This window comes from Poecilia formosa, unplaced genomic scaffold (assembly GCF_000485575.1).
Source record: "Poecilia formosa unplaced genomic scaffold, Poecilia_formosa-5.1.2 Scaffold11, whole genome shotgun sequence".
Taxonomy (NCBI): Eukaryota; Metazoa; Chordata; class Actinopteri; order Cyprinodontiformes; family Poeciliidae; genus Poecilia; species Poecilia formosa.
Genome location: NW_006799950.1, coordinates 4,977,965 through 5,000,616, shown reverse-complemented (window position 1 = coordinate 5,000,616; position 22,652 = coordinate 4,977,965). Strand labels below are relative to the sequence as shown.

At 38.2% G+C, this 22,652-nt stretch overlaps 3 protein-coding genes across 3 annotated transcripts; all 3 read right to left on the bottom strand.

Annotated features, from left to right (window-relative positions):
• Positions 1-191: 191 nt before the first annotated feature.
• Positions 192-4,935, bottom strand: psmb3 (proteasome 20S subunit beta 3). The gene is made up of 6 exons (XM_007545195.2): positions 4,817-4,935; positions 3,292-3,476; positions 3,045-3,152; positions 2,083-2,260; positions 1,511-1,605; positions 192-302 (listed from the first exon to the last, which is right to left on the bottom strand). Exons 1-6 carry the CDS (start codon positions 4,817-4,819, stop codon positions 254-256), a joined length of 618 nt encoding a protein of 205 aa, XP_007545257.1. The 5' UTR covers positions 4,820-4,935; the 3' UTR covers positions 192-253.
• Positions 4,936-5,495: 560 nt separating this feature from the next.
• On the bottom strand, positions 5,496-9,163 carry cwc25 (CWC25 spliceosome associated protein homolog). Its single transcript, XM_007545189.2, has 9 exons — positions 8,980-9,163; positions 8,090-8,262; positions 7,772-8,008; positions 7,621-7,690; positions 7,314-7,462; positions 7,043-7,112; positions 6,445-6,638; positions 6,157-6,324; positions 5,496-6,057 (listed from the first exon to the last, which is right to left on the bottom strand). Exons 1-9 carry the CDS (start codon positions 8,995-8,997, stop codon positions 5,946-5,948), a joined length of 1,191 nt encoding a protein of 396 aa, XP_007545251.1. The 5' UTR covers positions 8,998-9,163; the 3' UTR covers positions 5,496-5,945.
• A 2,598-nt stretch (positions 9,164-11,761) lies between these two features.
• sp6 (Sp6 transcription factor) lies at positions 11,762-21,673 on the bottom strand. Its single transcript, XM_007545185.2, has 2 exons — positions 21,489-21,673; positions 11,762-15,178 (listed from the first exon to the last, which is right to left on the bottom strand). Exon 2 carries the CDS (start codon positions 15,085-15,087, stop codon positions 14,185-14,187), a length of 903 nt encoding a protein of 300 aa, XP_007545247.1. The 5' UTR covers positions 15,088-15,178; positions 21,489-21,673; the 3' UTR covers positions 11,762-14,184.
• Between the last annotated feature and the right edge of the window lie 979 nt (positions 21,674-22,652).

The following is a 22,652-nucleotide window of genomic DNA, read 5'->3' as shown; positions in this document are numbered from 1 at the left end:
ATTAAATTATGCAATAATTTACTGTATTATACCTCATCAAGTCTCCAGATGGGAAGCAACAAAATCCCTTGGCTGACAAGTGCCAAACCTGTTCAAGCTAATCATGGACCAAGCATGCTCAAAGACGACAAGAGTTTATTTAAACCCATTTTTTTTATTTATTGAAGAGCTGAGTAAGAAAACAGAACAGGTCTATTTGGATCATTTTTATACAAAATTGCAGAAAGGAAGTGTAGAGAGAGAAACAAATGCTCTAATCCATCCTGGCCTTCAGGGTTCGTGTGGTGATCTTGTCTTTCTCTCTGTGAAAGATTGAAAACAGCATTAATCTTCCAGATCTGCAATTTGACCTACAGCAAAAATGTTTTGTTCTCAAAATAATAGCATTGGGAACACTGCTCATTCTATTCCAAATAAAAATAATGAAGAAAAATTAATCACATTTCTTAAGAAAGTGATGGTTTATTTTTTTTTTAATTTTTATATATTTTATATTCTTTTGGATTAAGTTCCAGTCCTCATCCTTTTCCCTCCATAAAACTAAGCTTGTTGGTCTGAAAACAAGATGCTGCTTTTTCACTGGTCTCCATTTAATTGTCTTCATCGACATGAAGCAACGTCACCTCAAGTATTATGATGCATTCAAACTTCATATGATAAACGTCCCCATACCATGATACCTGAGCCACCATGCTCTTACTGTGGCTGAAATGCTGCGTTTGTGGGTCGTTTTAAACTGTGAACACGAACCTTAATCAGTCTGTTAAATGTGGCTTCTTTCCTTTTTAGGTCAGTTAAAGTGTTTTCTGGCAAACCTCTTCAACTAATGTCTCTTTTTCCTTAACAAAGGGACTTTTCTGGTCCCATTGGCTTCCCATAGGTGTTTTCTTTATTCTCTTAAAGAGACATTTAATCGTGTTTCCTGTTTTCACGTGACTATCAGCAAATGATTTAATCAACCAAAAAAAAAGGGTCCCAATCTTCTTAGTGATGAACTACAGTTATTTCTAAAATTAAATAATAAGTCACTCTGGTTGGCATGGTGTTTTCAGTCAACATGTGATATCTGTATTCAAAGGTTGAAGGTCATGTTGGGCTTAGACATGATTGTAAGATGAAACCTTTGTGTTAATTTAAAATAGTTGACTGGGGTTTTTTGACACTAGAAAAAAATATTCTTTGGCATGACTTTATGTAAAGGCTTGTTTAAAAAATTACTTTTGCTGCTCCAGCTCTTCCAATAAAATTAGACAGAAAATCACTTCTAGAAATGACCTTAAAGTCATTACAGAGTACCCTATAATCAATTAAATTTTACAGAAATTATATTTTTCATAGTCTAAATATTTCCATCACAAATTAGGAAAATGGAAAGCTGCTCAAAGTTCCATATACAAACTGTATAAATGAAGTAAATGCTGCTGCAAAAAAAGAAAAAGAAAACATTTTCCAGGCCATGTCAAACGCCTGAGAGGAGATCTGGTGGTAGACGGGTTCGTTTTGCACTTACATGACATGTACGACGACTCCCATACCGGACACAGCATCCCGATCCACTGCATTCAGCATTGCCTGAGAGATGGTCTCAAACAGGTCCTCTGGTTCCTGCAGGACCACAAACATTTATCATTTTGGTCATGAGAATCGCTACGAACAGCTCACACATTTTCAGGTAGATCAACCAGAGTTCACATGGAAATACAAGCAAATAGTTTACTTCCTGCACTTTAGATGTGTAGGTTTTACACAGAAATGATCAATGTGAGACTTTATGATTAGGAATCCCAAGCAATGTGGCTGTTGATTGCCGGAAATGAGCTATTGTTATAACTAAGATTTGTGGCCATCGTTACATTTAATGTAAGAACTGAAAACACAGACTGTGCATCGACTCAGATGCACACAAGTCTCAAGAAAAAGGACAAGAAATTCCTTCAGTCGTTTATTTTTAACTAGAAAATCCTTAGTGGATTTGAACAAACATGTACACGTCAAGTTCCTTCAGTAAAAGGCAGCTCTCAGTGAAGGTTCCCGTCAAAAATCTGATGGCTTCATTAAGTCTCGGCTGCAGTGAATACTGACCATGTCCGGCTCCCACAACGACTCGCACATGCCGTACATCTGCTCCGAGCAGGTACCGCTCACTACAAAGTCTTCTGTTACCATGGGGCAGCCAATCAGATCCAGGGAGCAGATGAACGGTTCAAAGGTTTTGGGGTCTAGTCCTGCGATCACTGGCTCGATGTAGTACGGTCCGAACCTAATTTAAAAAATAAAATAAAATAAAAAAAAATAAAAAAAAGACAACAACCAAAACTGGATGAGGTGATCTCTGCTAAAATAAAAGTCTTTTTTCCACTCTGTATGAAGAACTGCTGCAAGGTAGCAACTCAATTCAGTCAGCTGGGCTTCCTCTGATAGATAACCTTTTACCATTTGGCATGATACTCTGAACGTGGTTATACTGCATCATAATTGGTATTTAGTTGGATTGTAATTAATTTGACCTATTAGTCTTGTTAAGTGTGTTAAGTGTAATTATATGAATAGCAATACAAATAGACAATAATTTGGAGGAATCATGGATGGATAAATAAACAGATTAACTTATAAGAAGCTAGATCAGTGGACACACATTTTATTCAATGGAATAAAATATGGTAAAACAAATATTTTTCCATACTTCATTTCCCTTTCCATAATGATCCAAACCTGGAAAAAGTTTAAATCTAAATCTATACTATAGTATAGCCATACTTTAGTGATGCCTTGAAATGCATCAAATTTCAAGACAAATTGTCTTTAAATTTGAAATTGTCTGCAAGAGTCACTGGAAATCAGAAACTATGACACTTTGCAATAAAATGTACAATCGCAGATTAACAAAGAGGTAATACTAATTCATCATTGAACTCAAGATGTGCTAAAAATGTTTCAGCAGGTGAAAAAAAAACAAAAAAAAAAACAAACAAATTTTTGATTAAACTTGAAACCCAACAGAAAACTCCTGACAGAAAAAGGATTGTACAGACAAACTTACTCACCTCCTTTCATACAGCAGATTGGACACCATACTCATGAAGGTTTTTGGCTTGATCTGACGACCTTCCTTCAGCTCATACAGGTTCAGTCTGAATTTAAGCCTCTGTGCTCTAAACACAATGTAGAGAGAACAAGTTTCCATCATTCATCTGTAGCTGCTAACATACATCTGCAATATTTTTGCTCCTTTCTGTGACAAATACTTTCTTGTTGTGGGGAAAATGGATTATTAAAGTCAGGGACACTCACACTGTCTGGACATCAGTAGCCAGTCCAGCCAGCCCGATGTAGAGTCTATCTCCCATGGGGAAGACCTTCTGGAAGTCTGTGGTGACCATCTGAGCCTGAATGCCGTACCGCCGGTCGGCAGCTATCGCCACACAGTTCTTTCCCCGCATGGCCATGACGGCCCCACCGTTATAGTTCATTATAGACTGGAGAAGAAGATGGAGGGTCAGTCAGAGAAGTTGCAAAGAACAAATCTATTTACTAGTTTATTTTTTTTGTATTATTTTCAGATAATACTGTCTTATTGACTTTGTTTCATCAGGTCAATGACTCATTATACAAAAACAAGGCCCACTCATTTGTCAGCTGTTGTGAGGGAAACATGCTAAAACCAAATGCAGGGTAGATGTTTAAATGAATTATTGATTTAAGGAAAATTAGAGGAGGTCCTCCTAGTGATGATTAATGGTCAACAGCCTGAAAATGTTTGCTGACAAGAATAACTAGGCGCTAATATAAGCAGTAAACTAAATTAGAAAGAAAACACAGGCAGATGTTATCCTAAAAAAGTTGCAGTTCTGACTGAGAAACTTCAGATCGTTTGAGAAAGTTTTTAAAACCTTGAAGAGAGATCCCATGAAAGTGTCAGAGTCATCAGAGTGTTTTCCAGTGTATGAAGCATATAGTAAAATACTTCTCCCATTAGGCTGCTGCACATTACTGGGGCAGCTGGGTGAAACATTTCCCTTGCTTACATTTAACAATTATTTTTAGGGAAATATTTCCAGTTACAAAAATGCACGAGTTAAACTAATCTAACGAATAAACTTAAATATTTGGTGCAAATACCGTGATACCATAGTAACCAATATCTTATTAACAATACTATGAACCAAATGAGTACCGGTAAATGAACCAATTATTTTAAGGATGAAAACTCTCCTAGGGTTAAAAGGTGAACTGGTGCTCTTAGTATTGAATGTATTTTTAATTGTATTTTCACACACTTTCATAACATTTCCTGGGTATTTAGAGTGTTTAAAATATATAAAACTAAAGCACTGAGAAAATTTTATATTAGCTATGAGCTAAACGCACAATTCAGAATGACAGAGCAGACATAGACGTATGGATAAATAATTGCAAATAGCTTAGACTTATATTTTCAGACTATACAACAAAGTATTGAAGGCAGATGAGTGAGATATGTTCATTTAAACCTCAAATGAGTTCAGAGTGAATCCAGGAAACTAAAACGAACATGTTTAGTTTCTGTGCAGAAAATGTTAGCATAGCTTATGTTAAAGGTTTCCCTTAGCGGCTAAAAACCTATATTCTTTATACTGATTAGCATTTCCTAACAACATAAAGCTCACAATGACATTAAGATACGTTTTAATTGGTACTCTGAAGATCATTTTTGATATTTTTTTTGGCGACAAACTGAAACTAGCATGCTAACGCTACTAGCTCAGCTCTGGTAGCCGTAAATAATTTATTTTCTAAACTAAAAGCTTATTTGAGGAGTAATACATTGTTTTCTTACCATTTTGAGGGTGTTCTTTTCTCTTTGTTAGTGGCTAGAAGCTTGTAAATCGCTCCTGCGTTAGTCTAAACTGATTTTTAACTCCCCAGAATGAGAATGACTACACGATTTAGAAACACAGAGAACGTACGAACATGGTTCTCAACGTCATCACGATGGGATAATGTCATTGGCTGTTCAACTGCCTCCACGAGAACCTCTGATGCCATTGGACGATTGCTCCCGGTATAGTTTGGTAGAGGTGTAGTAAAGCGAAACTGACAAATTACAGTAATATCTTGGTGGCAGTGATGAAGAGATGCTGAATAACGGTAAAATAATAATAATGATGATGATAAATAACCTGGATTTTTTTTTGCCAATTATTAGAGTGTTTGTGAACATAAACGCTTAAGTTTTGTTACAATTTATTTGTCTTAATTATGGACTATGACTTATCCACTGTAAAACACCACCATGCAGCATCCCACTGCATGATGCATATGTTACATTTTCCTCCAGAGACAGGTAACAGTTCAATCTTGATCTCATCAGATCAGAGCATTTTCTTCCATGTTTGAGATAGAAAATTGTGTAAAACTAGTTCATTAAGTCCAAATGATTTGAAGTAACCTGACACAGTAACCTGCCTTGTTGGTTAAATGTGCTAAATAAAAGTGACTGTACATTTTCTAAAACATTTGGATTATGCGAGTTTAGTTTGGTAAATATAAACACAATCAGATTTTCCTGCTAGATAAACTTTATAAGCAAAGGAAATAATGAAACAACTAGTAATAGTTACATTTTAAACCAACTTACAGTGGTACATAAAATAAACAATCCTGATAAAATAATAAAAAAAAACAGATCCATGTAGTCTCTTAAAAATCATTTACAATATACTGTACAAGTACATCAATGTTTCTTTCGATATAGGCATGACTAAATCAGCCACCACTATGATTGACTTTTCCTCCTCTATTATGTGCTTTTGAGAATAAAAGCTGTAGGATGGAGGCTTGTGTTCTCCACTTAGACTGCTCCCATGTTATCTTTTTGTCTCAATTATTACATTAAAAAGTCAGATGTTGAGAAATAAGGCGCAGTCTGAAAACATGTTTCCAGTCATTAAACTAATCTGCTGTAATCATCTCTTCATGAAGTTATCCAAGGAGGCCGGTGTTCTCTGAATGGAGTGAATATTCCTCTTCACTCTATCTTCCAAAGACGAGCTAGCGGCACTTTCCAGCTTCATGTTACTGTAAAAAGAAAAAGAAAAAGAAAAAAAAAAGATCCAATTGAACAAAAAGCACCTATTACTGTATCCAACACAAGGAGCCTCTTCCGCCTGGACTTACTGGATGAAGCCAGCATGCCGGTCGTGCTTGGCGTTTTGTTCCCTCTGCTTATCTTGCTCGTCTTGCCTCTTGTAACGTTTCACGTTGTTTTCCCTGTCCTCCTCCCGCTGCTTGGCCTGGTCCATCATCTCGCGCCTTTTTCGTTCCAGTTCCTCTGCAGAAAGCTTCCTACGTAAAGCAACACAGAGAATTAGCCTCCCCGTGGGTGCTGATGAAGACGAAACTCAACATCACAGATTAATATCCAAACAGCATTTTATGTTTGCCATTTTGACCAGGAAGTCTTACTTTGACACGTGATTCCTCTGTCTTTGGTAAGTTTCCCTCTGTGGGCTGGGATCTCTCGCCTCCACCTTCTTGTAGGAGGAAGCGTAAGAGCGACTGTCCTTGTGGTTCCTGTGGGGAGATCGTGAGCGGCTTCTCTCTCGGCGCCCCGAGTTACTTGACATCACTGAAGCCTGGTGATGTCTGCCGCTTGGAAGCTGAGAGGAAACAAACACTAGTTATTTGAGTGCATCTCCCTTTCTCGTGCCAATTTCAAAATTCACTTGATAAACAACTGTAGTTCCCGTCACACTGCAGTAGAAGAGCTCTCTTTCATGTCAACCGTGATTCTTGGATGGGTGGATACAAATGAAATAAGGAATCCAGTATGTTGGCAAATGCTCATTATTCAAGCAATCATTAAAAGGTAGAAGCTAGTTAATAGCTGATCTATGTTTAATTTAATGATCTGCACATATAGTAAAGTCTAAAACACTTTTTTTCATAAGTTGTGGAATAAAACCACACACATACATCCTGTCAATTCTCCATACAATCAAGTCTTTCATACACCCTAAAATGCTTTAAGTTTTTTTTCGGAAGAAAAAAGATTCTTACTGACCTGGAGTCCATATCCTGGAAGATGGCGCGAACGTGATTTACTGTCTTTAAATTCATCCCGCAGGTGTGACCTGAAACAGATCAACAATAATTCATATTATGCAAATGGATGATGTTTTATTGTGCAAAAACAGAACTAAATAAAGATCAAAGATAACTTCAACAACAAACAAGATTGTCTGGCTCATCTGAAGAAAATAAGAAAGAAGACAACTTAAAATCTTTGTGCAGATGTTGCAGTTTATTACCCTGATACACACACACACACACACCTGTGTTTGTCTCCTTCTTCCTCTGAGCTTGAACTTGAAGTTCTCCTCTTATGCTTCTTTTCCTTTTTCCTTTCCTTGTCTCCTCGTTTCTCCTTCTTTTCCTTCTTCCTCTTCTTTTTCTTGTCTTTTTTGTCAAGATTTTGACGCAACTATGTAGAAAAAAGCAAGTAATGACAAACAGATATCAATAATACTATGCGAATTGCTTTGAAGAAGAAATGTTAATGCAAATGTTTTTTATGTTTGTGTCCATTTTTGGCTAAAGTAAAATAGCCAAAAACCTTATTTTATGTAAACCAGTAATTACCATCTCCTTTATTTTCTTCATCTTTACTGGATTAGTCAAAACTTCTCTTTTCTTTTCTTCTTCTCGTTTCCTGTGAAAACCATACATGGATTCATTTCCCATCTCGCTCATATATTTCCAGGAGTTACAGAACTAAGGTGGATTTACTGACCGTATTTGGAACAGGGGGTCTTCCCTGATCTTCGCTGCCAAATCGAGGCCGGAAGCCGGGGTGGCAGGGTTGAATATCGACCCTGGGAGGAGGCCTGTCTCAGCTGAGGGGCCGCTCTCTGGCTCCTCGTACTGATCTGTGATCTGCTTGTCAATGGGACGCCCCAGCAGGTACTCATCTCTGGACACCTGCCCAGCGGGGCCTTGGTACATCCAGTCAAGGCGATCATCTTTTTTCCTGTTGGGCAAAAATAATAAGGAACCCAATTATTGTATTGCAGTAGACACCAAATAAATGTAGCTGAAGATGTTAGCTTACTTGATGGCTCCCGTTTCCTCTGCATATCTGGTAATTTCTTCTCGGGCTCGCTCTTCCTTCAGCTCCTTCTGGAGCTCCTCTATCTTCTTGCGTTCTGCCTCATATTTCTGCTCAGCTTTCCAAACCCGCTCTATGTTTTTCATAGTCTGGGGATGCCAGCTCTTCTTTAGATTCTGGAAAAAGTCAATGTAGAAATATTTACCTCCGGTGCCAGCCAAAAATGATTCATGCTCAATTCCTACAACTTTCACATCATGCAAACAGAAAGTTGAATTTAAATTATTGAAAATAATGACAATAATCTAATAAGTGTTGGGTGTGGATGTATTCAGTGCCCCTAAAACAACTAAAGCAATACGTCTCTTGGAATAAGTCACCATAAGCTTTGTGTCAGTGTATTGATATCAGTTTATATCAGTTTTAAAGTCGTGCAACAGTTTCTAAACTGGGTCGGGCTTTGACTGAGCCATTCTAACACAACTAAACAACTCCAATGTGACTCGGCTTGAAGGTTCAGGGTCATTGTCTAAGTATTTGTGGAGTACACGGCCAGTTCATGACTGTTGTATTTCTTGGTCTTTATTTTGTCGTTTGTTCGCTAATAATAATCATTTTACTTCAAAAAAATCTGTGACACATTGGAATACCTTGGCTACTTAGCTCACTTGTGACCATTAAACGTTAGATTAACAAAACCAAAGTTAAATTTAATTTCGCAAAACTTAAAGATAGTTCCTGTTAAGTCAAAGCTAATTTTCCGCTTTTCTCGTTACTCTGCAGACGCAAGAAAAAAGGTGTACATTTAAATGACATATTTTTAATGGAGTTTTTTTAAAAATTTAAAATAAAAGTGAAGCACATTTTCTCCTACGTGTTCAAATCAAACTTACTAGATCTCCGCCTCCCATCTTGGATTCTCGTTTGGGTTTTTAATCTAATAAGAAAACAAGACGGACAAAAGGAGTCCCTTAAAAAGAAAACGTAAAACAACGAAATCCTAAACGACAGCTAGAAAATGGAGTCAGTCAAGTTCCTCATTTCCTGTTTTGAATGAATAGTTCCGGTTAGAAACATGGCGCAACAATTTATTCCCCCTGAACGCAACAGTCAGAGAAAATTTGTTCCTACTTTTTCTCGTAAGGTCGTTAAAGTCGCGAATATAATAATAATAATAATAATAATAATAATAATAAAAATAATAATAATAATAATAATAATAATAATAATAATAATAACAATAATAATAACAATAATAATAATAATACGGAGAATAAAATACGTTTCAAATGTCAAGATGTTAAATATATGAAAGTCACAATTTACTGGGCAAAAAAAAGTAGGACTAAATAAAAGTAGGACAATGGTTTCGTTGTAATAGCTTTAATTGTAGTTGACAGGCAATTTAAAGATTACAAAAATTGTCCAACATAACATCAAAATCATTCAGTTTTGTTAGAGCTTCAGTTTCTGGAATCTCAGCACTGTGTTTTGTTCTAGCGGACACACCTTATTAGCCATTTACTTTTTTAAAGGGGATTTTTTTTTTTTTTTTTACCATTTTTCCTGAAGTGCAATTGTGATTTTTGATGTTGGATGAGAAAGCAATGCATGCTGTCTTCACTCAAATTTACTCCAAATGTGTTTCATCAGTTTGAGGTGAATGTGCAGGTCAGTCAACTTCTGCCACAAAAGATACTTTCATGAATATATGGCCAATTGGCTGCTGCTTTGTGCACTGGTGCAAAATCCTATTAAAACAGGAAACACCTCCAAAATTTTGTGGAATTGTCCACCACATTGTGGCAAGCTGAAGCATTAAGACTTATTTTGTCTTGAACTGAGCCAAGTCCAACTTTATTACTGCTTCACAATGCATTCTCTTTTCACAATGTATTCACTTCAAGTCGTCGAGTCGTCCTTTAAACTTCCAGTCCGAGTGGCATGATTCGTCACTGCAGAGAACATGTCTCGTTTGCTCTGGAGTCTTGTAGCTGTGAGATTTACACCACTTCATCTGATGTCTTGGTGATGTAAGCCTTAAGCACAGCAGCTTAGCTATGGAAAGCCACTCCATTAAGCTCTCCACGCACAGTTCTTGAGTTAATTTGAAAGCCACATGAAATTTGGAAGAAAAAAAAATTACGACTTCTGTGCAATCTGCACTATGTTTTGTCATACGTGATGTTATGCAGTCTACAACTTTGTAGCAAATGAGTTGCTGTTCCCAGTCACTTTCACTCTGTTATATTACCTCTAACAGTTCAGTAGACTATTTAGCTGTGGGCAAATTTCAGGACTAGCTGTTTTGCAGATGAGGCATCTTCACATGGTACCATGGAGGAATTTATGGAACTCCTTAAAGTGACCCATTCTTTCAATAAGGTTTGTAGAAGTAAGCAGCATGCCCAGCTGCTGGATTTCATGCACATGTGAACCTGGAAGTCATTGAAATGCCTGAATTCAATGACTGAGATGGGTGGTAGAGAAACTCTCTGCAATATAATGTATGTTATAATTTTTTTTTCAGTTAAATCTTCATAAATCAAACCCTGTACATTCTATAGGGTGTTAATTTTATTGTTCGAACAGTTTTTGTATTTTAGAAAAATAAACCCCCAAAAATAAAATATTCAGCATACAAACTGATAAAAATTTTGTTTTTGAGCCAGACACATTAATTCTAGAAAAAAACCCCTAAAAGTTGGACATGATCCAGCATAATATATTTTTTTTGAGTAATCCTGCAAGTGAACTGGCCCAGAAACAAAACGATAAAATCAGAAAACATCCACTTACCCCAAGCACTGAATTAAACAAATGTAGATTGACTTTGTTTTCCAACACTGTTACAAGCATTTAATTTATGAATAAAATACACACAGACTTAGTGCATTTGTTTATCAGATTTATTAATGAGGGACAATAATCGATTAACTACAAATTATTATGGTATTTAAATTATTCTATTACAGTCTCCAAAAAACGTTACATCAACTACAGCAACCACTAGAAAATGTCTATAAAATAAAATAAGTCTATCTATAAAAACATCAACAACTTATAACATTAATACTAGTCAATGAACAATAATTGACTAATGTTTAAGCCCTTTTTTTCTAATGTATCTTCTATACATAAATACAACTGTGAGTCTCTGATCATCAAAAGCTCCCTAAAATGTAGAAATCTGCCTGTAATTTGTGATGGATTGCATACATCCTATAAAGCTACACCACTACTGATCATATAACATTGATATTTAAAACAATCTAACCAAATATAAGTAACCTAATTGTTTCGCTCCTGAAAAAGAAAAGTCATTAGGTATTCTCGCTTTTCTTTACATTTTTTGGAATGCGTATGAAAATCACTGACCTGTAGGGGGCAGCAGAATTGTAAAAATAATAAAAAAAAACATTTTCTTTTACAACAGTTTGTTAATAAATATCTGTGGGGCTCTAACAGACACAATGTCATTCTAACTCATTTGGAGACATATTTAATTCCAAAAAGGGCTTCATTCCAGCATCATGCTTTTCCTTTTAAATATCCAAACTAAGTCCTCTGCTCAGTTTTATGAGTAGTGCTAAATAACGGGGCTTCCAACAGTGCCCTTTGTTTTATTTTAAGGTGGAGCTACAAGGCAATAATTAGGTTTTTTTTTTATATATATATATAAATATTTGAATATCTGTTACTGCACATATGGATAAATCGAGCAGGGGGTGGGGGGCTTTAAGCCAGTAAATCAGAGACAAAATAGACTGGTAGATGTTGAGGCAAAGTGCAGAGGACATAGGTGATAGCACTCAACAACTGTTACCTCTTTCACATTACACACAACCATTTGATCTATTGTTAGGAAGACAAAATTGTCAAGTGCAGCTCAGAGTCTTGTGCTTCTTCGTGTTGGACGCGTCTTTCAGTACCTGCCACCTGCGGTGTCAACAGGACGGAGCGGCTCGCTTGTTTTCGCGCTCTCCCTCCAGATGTGTCTGCTGTCCCTGAGCATGTCACAACAGAAACCTGGATTCATCAAACCGGACGGCATCTTTCTGTCCATGTCTTAGTTTGTTGTGGGTTTGTGGGTCTCGACTTCTTCACGTCGTTGAAGTGGCTCTTTTGTTTTTGGTTCGTTTCATCTCGAGCACCTGTTCACATTTTCCTGTTCTCAAGTCTTTTAGCACCATTCTTTAGGTGAAAAAAGAACATAGTTTTTGGTAAATTCTAGCTGTTATAGTGCATGAAATTCCCAAATTGTTGTACATACAGTGCCTTGCGAAGATATTCATAACGTTTCTGCATTTTGTCACATTGCTACCAAACGAACTTTAATGTATTTCAGTGTGATTTAAAGTGATAAATCAACACAAAGTAGTGTGCAGTTTTGAAAGGTAAAGAAAGATGCCTGGAAATATCTTCATGTGGTCAAATCTGAAAGTGCAGACTGCAGTCCTACCCCTCTACTCTGATACCGCTAAATAAATTCAAGTCTTAATAACTACTTTTGTAATCCTACGAGTAGACAGAGTCTATCTGTTTCCAATTTAACCTCAGAATAACTCCAACTGTCATTTTAAGGCCTCAGAGGTTTGCTAGAGAACAAACAGCATCATGAAGACCAAGGAACACAGCAGAGAGGCCAGGAGGCCAGGAGAGGACAGTAATGCTCAGTGGCACAGATGAGAGACCCAGGAGGAGTTGTACGTGTCTACAGCTTAGACCGGGGATTCCTGTCTGAGAGGTGGAAAGAAACATGGCTCAGGAAATATATTCACACCACAACCGACGTAGGAAACACAGCAAACAAAATGAAACACTTTACCTGGACTCACAACATGTGTGCAACTAAGACTCTGCATTAACCTTAACCAACCATCCCCACAGTAAAACATGGTGATGGCAGCATCATGCAGTCGGGAAGCTTTTTTTCAACAAGGACAGGCAAACTGGTTGGAAGGAGCAAAAGACTCGAGACGGGGATGGAGGTTCACTTTCCAACAGAACTACAGCTCTGAACATGCAACCATAGTGACAATGGTTTAGGTTTAGTTCAGAAACAAACGTGCTGGAATGGCCCAGTCAAAGTATGGGCCTAAATCCTATTTGAAGTTCTAGAAAAATTATGTTCACTCCATCTCACCTGAGTTTTAGGTCTTATGCGAAGCAGAATAAACGTAGAGTAAAAGTTTCTTTCTTCGGATGTGCAAAGGTGGTGGAGACTTCCTCCACAAAACCTACAGCTCTGACTGCACAGAAATACGCATCTACAAAGTGTTGACTTACGAGGACTGAATACAACTAGATGTCACACTATTGAGATTACTGTTAATAATAAAATGTTAAAAACAATTTAACAGTCCCAAGTAGAAAGCAGAAAGAAACTTAATTCTCCTGTAGTTCTGTCAAATAAAATTCAGTAAATTGAATGTGGCTGAAAAGAAACAAAACATGGATGTTCAACATTTATGAATGTTCTTGCAAGGCAGTGTATATTATATTATATTATATTATATTATATTATATTATATTATATTATATTATATTATATTATATTATCACAATAAAACAAAAAACAAAAAGGCTTTCAATCTGTGTGCTCTCAACAGAAAAGAAACCGTTTTGTCTCCTGGTACAGCGGGCTGCACTCATATAGTCAGAATATTAAATACAAACAAAAAATATTATCATTGTCTCCTTTTTAAAAAGTTGGAAGCAGACCTGCTCCCCACTTTCAGTAACATGTTCAACAAGTTTCACGTAAACATCTGTTTTCAGTCGGACTCGTGTTGGTCCTCTGGTCTGCTGACGGGTCGAGCAGCACGCTGCACCACCGGCTCTTCTTTGATTCCTTTTAACATCTACAGAGGAGAGTTTTAGCTGCACAATGCATACAACCCCGTGTTTCCTGTGTGCTGCAGCATCCCTTCTATCTCTACCACAGGAGTTGCATACGTTTGTTCCATCCAGCTTTCATCGGTAATAGTGTGTCCAAGCCATTCTTCTACGCTCTATTCTATTGTAAAACTATTCTCCCTCTGTGACAGAGAGGACCGAACCCTCGTACTACCAAACATCTCCTCGAAGTGATAAAATTAGCCAGACTGCCCTGTCACGTTTGAAACTGAAGGGTCTATCTCACATTTCAGCTTCAGCTGAGGCTCCGTGCTGTCAGACGACGACTGTGGAGGAGTAGGTGCATCAAAACCCTTCCCATCCCCATTTACTCTCTCCTCCCCGTGCCCCGGCGGGGACTCGTGGGTGCGCATGTGCTTGGCCAGGTGGTCGTTACGCATGAACACTCGTGGGCACAAAGCGCAGCTAAACTTCTTGGCACCGGTGTGTGTCTGCAGGTGGCGCTGCAGTTCATCAGAGCGCGTGAACCTCTTTCCGCAGAAGAGCCAGTTGCAGACGAACGGCCGGTCGCCGCTATGCCAGCGCAGGTGAGCCTTCAAGTGGGAGGTCTTAGCGTAGGCTTTGCCACATCCGGGGATGTGGCAGTTGTGCATGTGCTTCGTCCTGCTGTCGTCGGCGCTCTGGCCCATCTGCTCGGCGTGGATGCAGTTGGGGCACCGGCACATGGTCTGCCCGGCGCCCCGAGAGGATGAACGTCGCTGGGGCTTGGGCCGAGCTGACACAGAGGTCTCCTGCGGTTCCTCCAAGGAGAAGGTTTCCTGCTGCAGCATTTCCGGTCCCAGTGGTTCCATCTTGAAGCCGTCCAGTGGGAAGAGGTGGGGCGAGTGTGAGGTGGGGGTGTGCTGAGTTGGGGGCATGGTGCATAGCTGTGGGTCGGAGCCATACGGGCCTAAAGAGTTCTGCAGTCCCATGGAGCTGCCAGTGCTCACTGAGGGCACGCCAACACTTTGCCCAGTCTGCAGGTCTATCCAGCTGCCGGCTTGCACATCGCGGTGGAGGTCCCACCAGGACGGGATGTTCATTTCTTCAGAGCTGCCACTAGATGGTGCTGTCCTTAACCAGGGCTCGTAAGGGTGGGCCATGAATGCCGGTGGTGCAGGTGTAAGATTCAGGATTAAGTCAGCCGCTTGAGGAGTTGATCAGTGTCTTTTCAGGCAGCACTGAGAAGAAAACCTGCAGAGACAAAAACAAACAAAAAAAACATCTTTAAACCAGTCTTTCATTCGCCTATTTTAGTCTCTCAACCTTTGGGAACCAAAAGTTTCAAAACTAAATTCGCAGACCCCTGTTTGTAGCACTTAAATTGTAAACTTTGAGGACACCTCCCCCGGTTACCATAGATACCGCAGTTCTCACGCTGCGTGGCCGTGGAAACAGACGAGAGGGGGAGACAGACGTGTCCAGGCAAAGGCCTGCCACATGCATCCGCTGCCAGGTACTTCCCATGAAGGACCGTCAAAGACAAGCGCAAAGAAAACAACATCGCTGGCTCGGCACAGAGGCAGAGGCAGCAGCAGGGGGAAAAAAGAAAAAAAAAAAATTCAGCAGAAATGAAGGGAGGGGGAGTGTTGACAAGAGAACAGTTTGGTAGAGGAAGAAGTTGCAGGGAGGTATGGCTGCAGGCCAAAGCCTATTTGTACATCCCTGAGGGTTGTTGAGATAAAAACCTAGCAGACAGAAGAAGCATTTTATACATTTGTATATGTATGCGTGTGTATGTGTGTGTGTGTGTGTGGGTGTGTGTGTGTGTGTGTGTGTGAATCACACATGATTTACAACAACAGCCCTCTGGGTAAGTTATGGAAGACGACGTGTAAGGCGTCCTCCCTCTGACACACTGGCGGCGAGGGAAGCATCAACAGCTGTGAACTAACAACATTCAGTAGCTGGAGAATAGGAGCCCAACAATAACACAATTACTTTATGTGTATAATTATGGGCGCATGCTCTGAATTCACATCCTGTCCCCAACAAGCCTCAGGAATTTTCATCTGCGCACACTTTGGCGGCGTCATCGGCAGTCAGGTGATGCGTACCGAAGGAGGTGCCCATCCGTTTTCCACATTGTGACACGATGCTTGTTAAAGTTGAACATGTTTGTGTAGGTGAATGAGAAGGAGCCAACAGGACATAAAACCAAACAGGTTCCAGCACAAAACCATCGTGTTGACTTCCAGTACTCTAATCACGAACGTCTGCAATTATCTTTACAGCAGGAAACAATGCAGTAGTCTGGTGTCTGACTGGAGATCACTTGGTGTGAAGCATATCTGAAATGCCACACTGCAAAAAAACAAGAGGTCACCCAACAAGCTGCCTGATGGAGAGCACCGTTACAGGAACGAGTCAGTGGTATTACTGACAGTAAAGGACTCCAAACAGAACATTTCAATCAGCTAAGTCTGAAGTAAAGCAAAGAGGATCAAAGCTAAGTTAAAGCCACTCAGAGCTACTTTCTACTCTGAACAAAATCGTAAAACAATTAGTTCGGAATCTCTCTAATGACAAGCTCTGCTGTTAAAGGTCAAGGTGACTTATTTCAAGCCAACATGCAGCCAGAGTTTTAACTCTGTAATTTTGAAGATCTACACAGTCCTCCTCTCCGCCCGTAAACAAGCGAAGACAGCGGCATCTTCCTTCGTCCAGTGAAAGGCTGGGAGAGCCCCCTGGTTCCTGAGGGAAACAGCTGGCATACGGTGGGCCCCGAGGGAGTGAGAGAGCTGCACAAAATTCTCTGGTCATAAAACCTGCCCGACCAAGACTCAGCACAGACGCCATTTTACAAGTCTGCCATCGAACGGAGGCCCGACATGGGGGGGAGGAACGCTGAAGAGTAAGCTGCACACTGGTGACTGGTGATTCTTTCTTAATGTGGGATTCCAACTGCGACTTGCATGTTAACAAAGTCCAGTCGTTAACAAAAGCCTTTATACACTCAGAGGCAATCATCACGAGGTTTGGATGCGCAACTTATTAATGATTTGCAAACAGGAACCTGTTGGTTAAATCTAAAACCCAAATCCTGGTCTACTGCTGCTGCAGGACCAAATATTTGGTGTAAAACTGTGGCCCAGTTTGTTAGCTTAAAGAAGAATCTAGAAGGAGAGTCGTTATTCTCTACAGACCGCCATTTTGAATTACACTACTACCAGATCAGTCGTCACCAAACCTCTTCGACAGGAGGAAATAAGAATGCTGCTGAATGGTAATTTAAATGTCAGGTGTGCTAGAGAAGAGGTTTGTTCAGATACATAATAAAAAAATAATCATTTTCTACCTGCTAAATAGATATTAGAGCTAATGCGAGATATATTTAGCATTTACATTTGATTAGTTGCTCAGTAAGCCAAGACAGGTATTAATTCATGTATTATCTGAGAGTTGTTGGTACATAATTAAAGTTAAAAATAACTAATGTTAACACAGATATTAGTAATCCAGGTAATTTTTTTTTCATCTCACTCTATTGGTCTCTTTAGCCTATTTTTAGAGGTTTAAAACCTGACACTTTACTATGAATAAAACCTATTCATGCTGCTACAAATGAATCCAGGCCCGGATTGCTCAATGTTGCCGAAAAAAATGGCAACTCTTAAAACTTTTGCCCAAAAGTTTTAAGAGTATTTTGAAACAATCATGACACCTTTTGGATTGTAACTATGGTAATAAATGTTCTGTTAGCCACATGTTACTCTGGGCGCACTAAATAATCTGGGTTATTTTCTCCATCTACATGCAGGATTCATCCTGCTGGTGAAGAAGTTGGCTGGTTTAAGTTCAAACACTGTGTGAAAAATTGTGTTCAGAGGAGACGGGACAAAGTATCATCGTTCTCTAGAGACCGCCATTTTGAACCGAACAATGACCAGATCAGGCTCTACTGACCTTTTCTACAGGATGAAATAAGAATTAATAATGATGCTGTATAATATTGTTCATGTTAGTAGCAAATATGTTTGTTAACCTAAAGTCATTTAGTAATCTTCACTTTTGAAGTGCTAAGTAGGTAGGACAAGCTAGCGCTAGCCATGTTCAACATTTTGACTAAATTGCTCATATTAATAAAAATATATTTCATACAATATTGTCTATTAGATTTTAGTACATAAATGAAAACAACCAAAAATAATTAATTCTTTGGTTTATTTTGTTCAACCCACTTGATAACTTTATAAATTCATAGTTTTAGCTTATTTTTTTAACCTACCTCAGTTTGCAGGATCGAACCTTAAACCCAATCCTTTAGCTGTAATCCTAATAAAACTATTCTTAACCTGACGTACATTGAACTGCATGCACAAACACTGCTGGGCTACTCCTTTATCCCATAATAGTAAGTTTACGCTGTCGGAAAACCCTTAAATCGGTAGTTTTAAGCAAAAAGATTATAAAATTAAGCTGATATATTACTGTTAATATCAGTGGATTGTGTTAATGATTTTATTTGAAACTGTAGAACAAGTTTGTTCACTTAAGCTAATAATAGCCTTATTCTTGTAAAATTGTTAACACAGCTGTGTGCTTAGTGTGTTCATCATTTATCCTTTGATCAAGGAACTGGTAATAAGACCAATGAACACTTTCAGAAATCTATATTCTGAACATTTTTACTGCAGAACTGAAATAAACATAAAAATAATTAATTCTAACCCAAATATTATTTATTTAGCAATCCAGTTTGATGGGTCTTTTTAATAACTCATTTGCCCTGAAGTTGTAAATTTTTCGTTAAATTAATCCAGGGCTACACTGATCTATTTTGATCAGAACTCTGGGTTCACAGAAACACCCCAGTTTGGTTTATTTTTAAGTCCAAGAAGTTTTTACTACGTGAAGACCTTTTCCTATTGAACCCACAGGTCAAGTTTTATTGTCTGTCTCATCACATCCCATCTGTTGACCCCTGACTGTCTGTGGGAACTCGTTTGGGTCAACTGGTTTTTCAGGCTGTTTGTTTTAACCTGCCTAAATGTACAAGATGGATGGAGTGGAGCCGGAGCTCGGCAGGGGCCACTTCAGACGAGTCTGTAATGACAAACTTCAAACAGTTTTCTGACTAAATCTAACGCTTCAGACCTCAGCGCAGCAGCTACGTTCGAGTGAAGCGCTCTGGTAACATGTTAAAACAAAACACTAACTCCTGCTGGAATGACCAAGGTTGACTTGAAAAACCTGGTAGGTCGTAAAAAAAAAAAAAAAAAAAGTTTTTGTACACCTGAGCAGCGGATTAAGTTGGTGACATGCAGACGCAGACATGCATGTAGTTCTAAGCTGTGCTAATCTCTTCTGCTCTCTCTTAAGTGTATGATTAATTGCAGAAAAACTTCAGATATGAATGGCAGCTTAACATCCTGAATGATTTATGGGATTCCCAAGCACGGGTTTACACCCTAAAAACATTAAAAGGAAAACTCGGCTTCTTCTTTGTTTACTATATTTTAAAAAGCAGAAAGCGTGACAGAACATTTTAGGAACATTTTTATATCTTTTCATTTTGCCTGGGCAGCCAAACAGCAACTTAGCGTTAATTTACAAGAGTCAACAGTCATTGACCTGAATTTTCTCTTATTCTGCTGCTCTTGTTTTTTAACACTAAGAACTTTACTGTGTGACCTTTAGATCTGCTGCTGCCGTTACACCTGAATTTTCTCTTTACAGGACAATAAGGGTTGTGTCTATTCTATTCTATAGCTTATAACACTATTATTAAACAGAAAATGATTAATTAACATCTGTTAAGTCTTAAATGACAAAGAAATGAAGAACTGTAAAGTAAAGCATTTTCTCCTCCTCAGGAGGGAGACAGGTATGTTGGGAGATCAGGTAATTTGGGACAGCATAGCTAAACAGACATTTCATCTTTGTGTTGACATTTATGTGGCAAAGATAAGATAAGGGTATCAATACTTAGCATCAGCAAAATCACATAATTTTCAAGGAGTGAAAGCACTTTTTAATTGTGCCATCTCAATAATCAAATACACAAATCCAACCTTTACGTGAAATTGTAAACATCAAAACACACACAGTGGAAATTAATGACAAACTTTTACTTAAACTTTGTTTTCTTTAATATAATTGTTGTATTTTATGCGTGTATATCTAAATATATAGCAATTTATGGATATGACATTTTTTTTGTTAAACATTAAGTGAAATGTGTAGATATATTTCAATGAGCAATTCTTCAATAATATATTACATTTTGCAGTAATGCAGTAATTTGAGGACTTGATATGCAGTTATTTGATTTTTGACACTTTAAGTACATTAATTTATTGTCTATGCCAGCTTATCCCTACAGGGTGGTGTGGGAGCTCATTGGGCGAGACCCGAGGTACGGCCTCCACAGGTCGTTTTAAGAACATTTAACTACAAATAATATGAAAATTCTGCAGATAACGATGTTTTTTTCTTTCTTTTTTTTGATGGAGATTAACTATGCTGGCCTTAATGAATAAATACAACTACAGTGTACTTGATCAAGGGAGTTTGCACTTCGTAATAAACCTACAAGCTGAATTCCTATAAAACAAATCAGATCCATGAGTCCAGTCTGATGTAAAAATACGATATGAGGGATTATTTGAACAACAAACAGCTTATTTTAACTTTTATGAAGGATTTAAATGTGTTTCTTTTTACTGTCTTTTTACTCTTCAGCCTCACAAATATTTTGTCAGCTGATGGATTTTACATTTTGGGTGGAAAAGAGACAATGCAAACTTGAATTTAGCTGTAGAGAAAACAACAAGGTAGTGTCACTAGAAAGACATACGTTCAGTTTCACCCATGTTGTTAATGTCTCATGCATTCACTGCATTTTAGCTTCGTTTAATGTGCTACTTTTAACCCTGCCCCTGTTTTTACAGTTTCATTCAGTTTAATACAGATCAATAGAAATTTTATTGACTTTTTTTTTGCATTTGTAGGTTGTTTTTCATCCTATTATTATTACTATTATTACTATGCATTATTATTTCAATGCAGTTTGTGTTCATTCACTATTCGACCCAGGATATTTGTTTTATTAATTAAAGAAATGCATACAAAATGTAAATGAGTTTGTTTGATTTATTTAAAAATTGTATTTAAAGTGCCACTGAAACTTTTGAAAGCCAAATTGTGTTTCTTGCTTTCATACATAACTATAACCTCGAGTTAGATTTGCTTTCCTCAAATATTAATAGTTTTTGGAGGACTTTTAAAAAAAAAAAAAAAAAAAAAAAAAAAAGGAGAACTTTAGAACACTTAAAACGTCAGTCAATCGTTTTTCATGGATTCAAGTCAGTAAAAGTTTTATGACGTTGCTTAAAGTTATAATCTGATTTATTTATTTATTTATTTATTTTTACAAGGGGGAAAAAACAAATTTCTTTATGAGCTGAGGCGTGTAGAGACTGCTGCAGATTATATTCCTGGCTAACCAAAAAGTCGCAGTGAAAGCACAACATATTAATAAGAAAACCCTACGCTGAGTTACCTGTGCGTCCTCGGAGCTGCGGCTGCGTTCCTTCGGATATAAACCTGCCTGAGATCAGCTCTGCTCGTCAAGAAGAAGTGCGCACACGAAGGTAAAATCCTCATCATATTTCATGTGACGGTCCAGGTGAAGCGGCTCGGCGCGCAGGTAAGCAGCACTCTGAGACTCTCTAACTTTATGATAGGCTCCGGGACTTCAGCCCCGGGAGGCTCCGCCCCCTCGCAGCTGCAGCGAGCGTGGCTCCGCTTTGAAGATGAAGCCTCTCTTCGGCTGGAGGTGAGGAAACGGGTTGCTCTGGGAAGACGCGGGGTAAAAAATCGTTTACCTCGAGTAACTCAGAGACCATATGAGTGCTTTTCATACCCCGTCTCCATATTGTCAATTCATGTTTTTCTTTTTTTTTTTTTAAAAATTAATCCATCAGGACAATCAGCTGTTGCTGCCTGGGTCAACAAACCAACACTGAGGGCAACCAGAGAAGTTTACCAGTTGTTGTTTTTTTTCTTATCCCACAAAGGGTTATGTTGATGTCAAGGTAACATAGGACCCCACTTTAAATTTGAACAAATATTATCTATAAAGAGAGCATGGCTGTCAGATGTTTTAAACAAAAGTGGCCCAAAACATAAGCAAACTGAGCCCCCAATTATGGAGGACTTCAAACATGGCATTTATGTTCATACAATATGAACATAAATGCTAACAAGACCTTAACAGTCTATGAATATTGACTTTAAAATGATAAAAAGCTTAAAGAAATCTAATAAGGGTTTTAAAAACTGACAGTACAAAGTTTACCTTACAAAAAAAAAATCTATGCTGGAGCCACACTTTATGCGGTCGTTAACTTCTAACTAATCAATTCATAAATTTAATTTTTTTTTTGTGTATCCTTGTAAGCTATACTAGTTAGGTAAGCCCCCTTCCCTCCCAGCTCGTCTTAATTAAATGCTGTACTCTGAACAACACTGCTACACAGAAGAAAAAAAAACATCTTTCAAAATTTAGTTCCAGTTCTTTATGTCATAAATTATGCCAAGTGAAAAATTAGATGTTCAAACATATCGTATAAATAAATCAATTGGTTATAGTTTCAGTGAAACACCTCTCCCTTGTCTCTTCTCCCAGATTTAATCTCATTAAATCAGTGATACTACTGTAAAG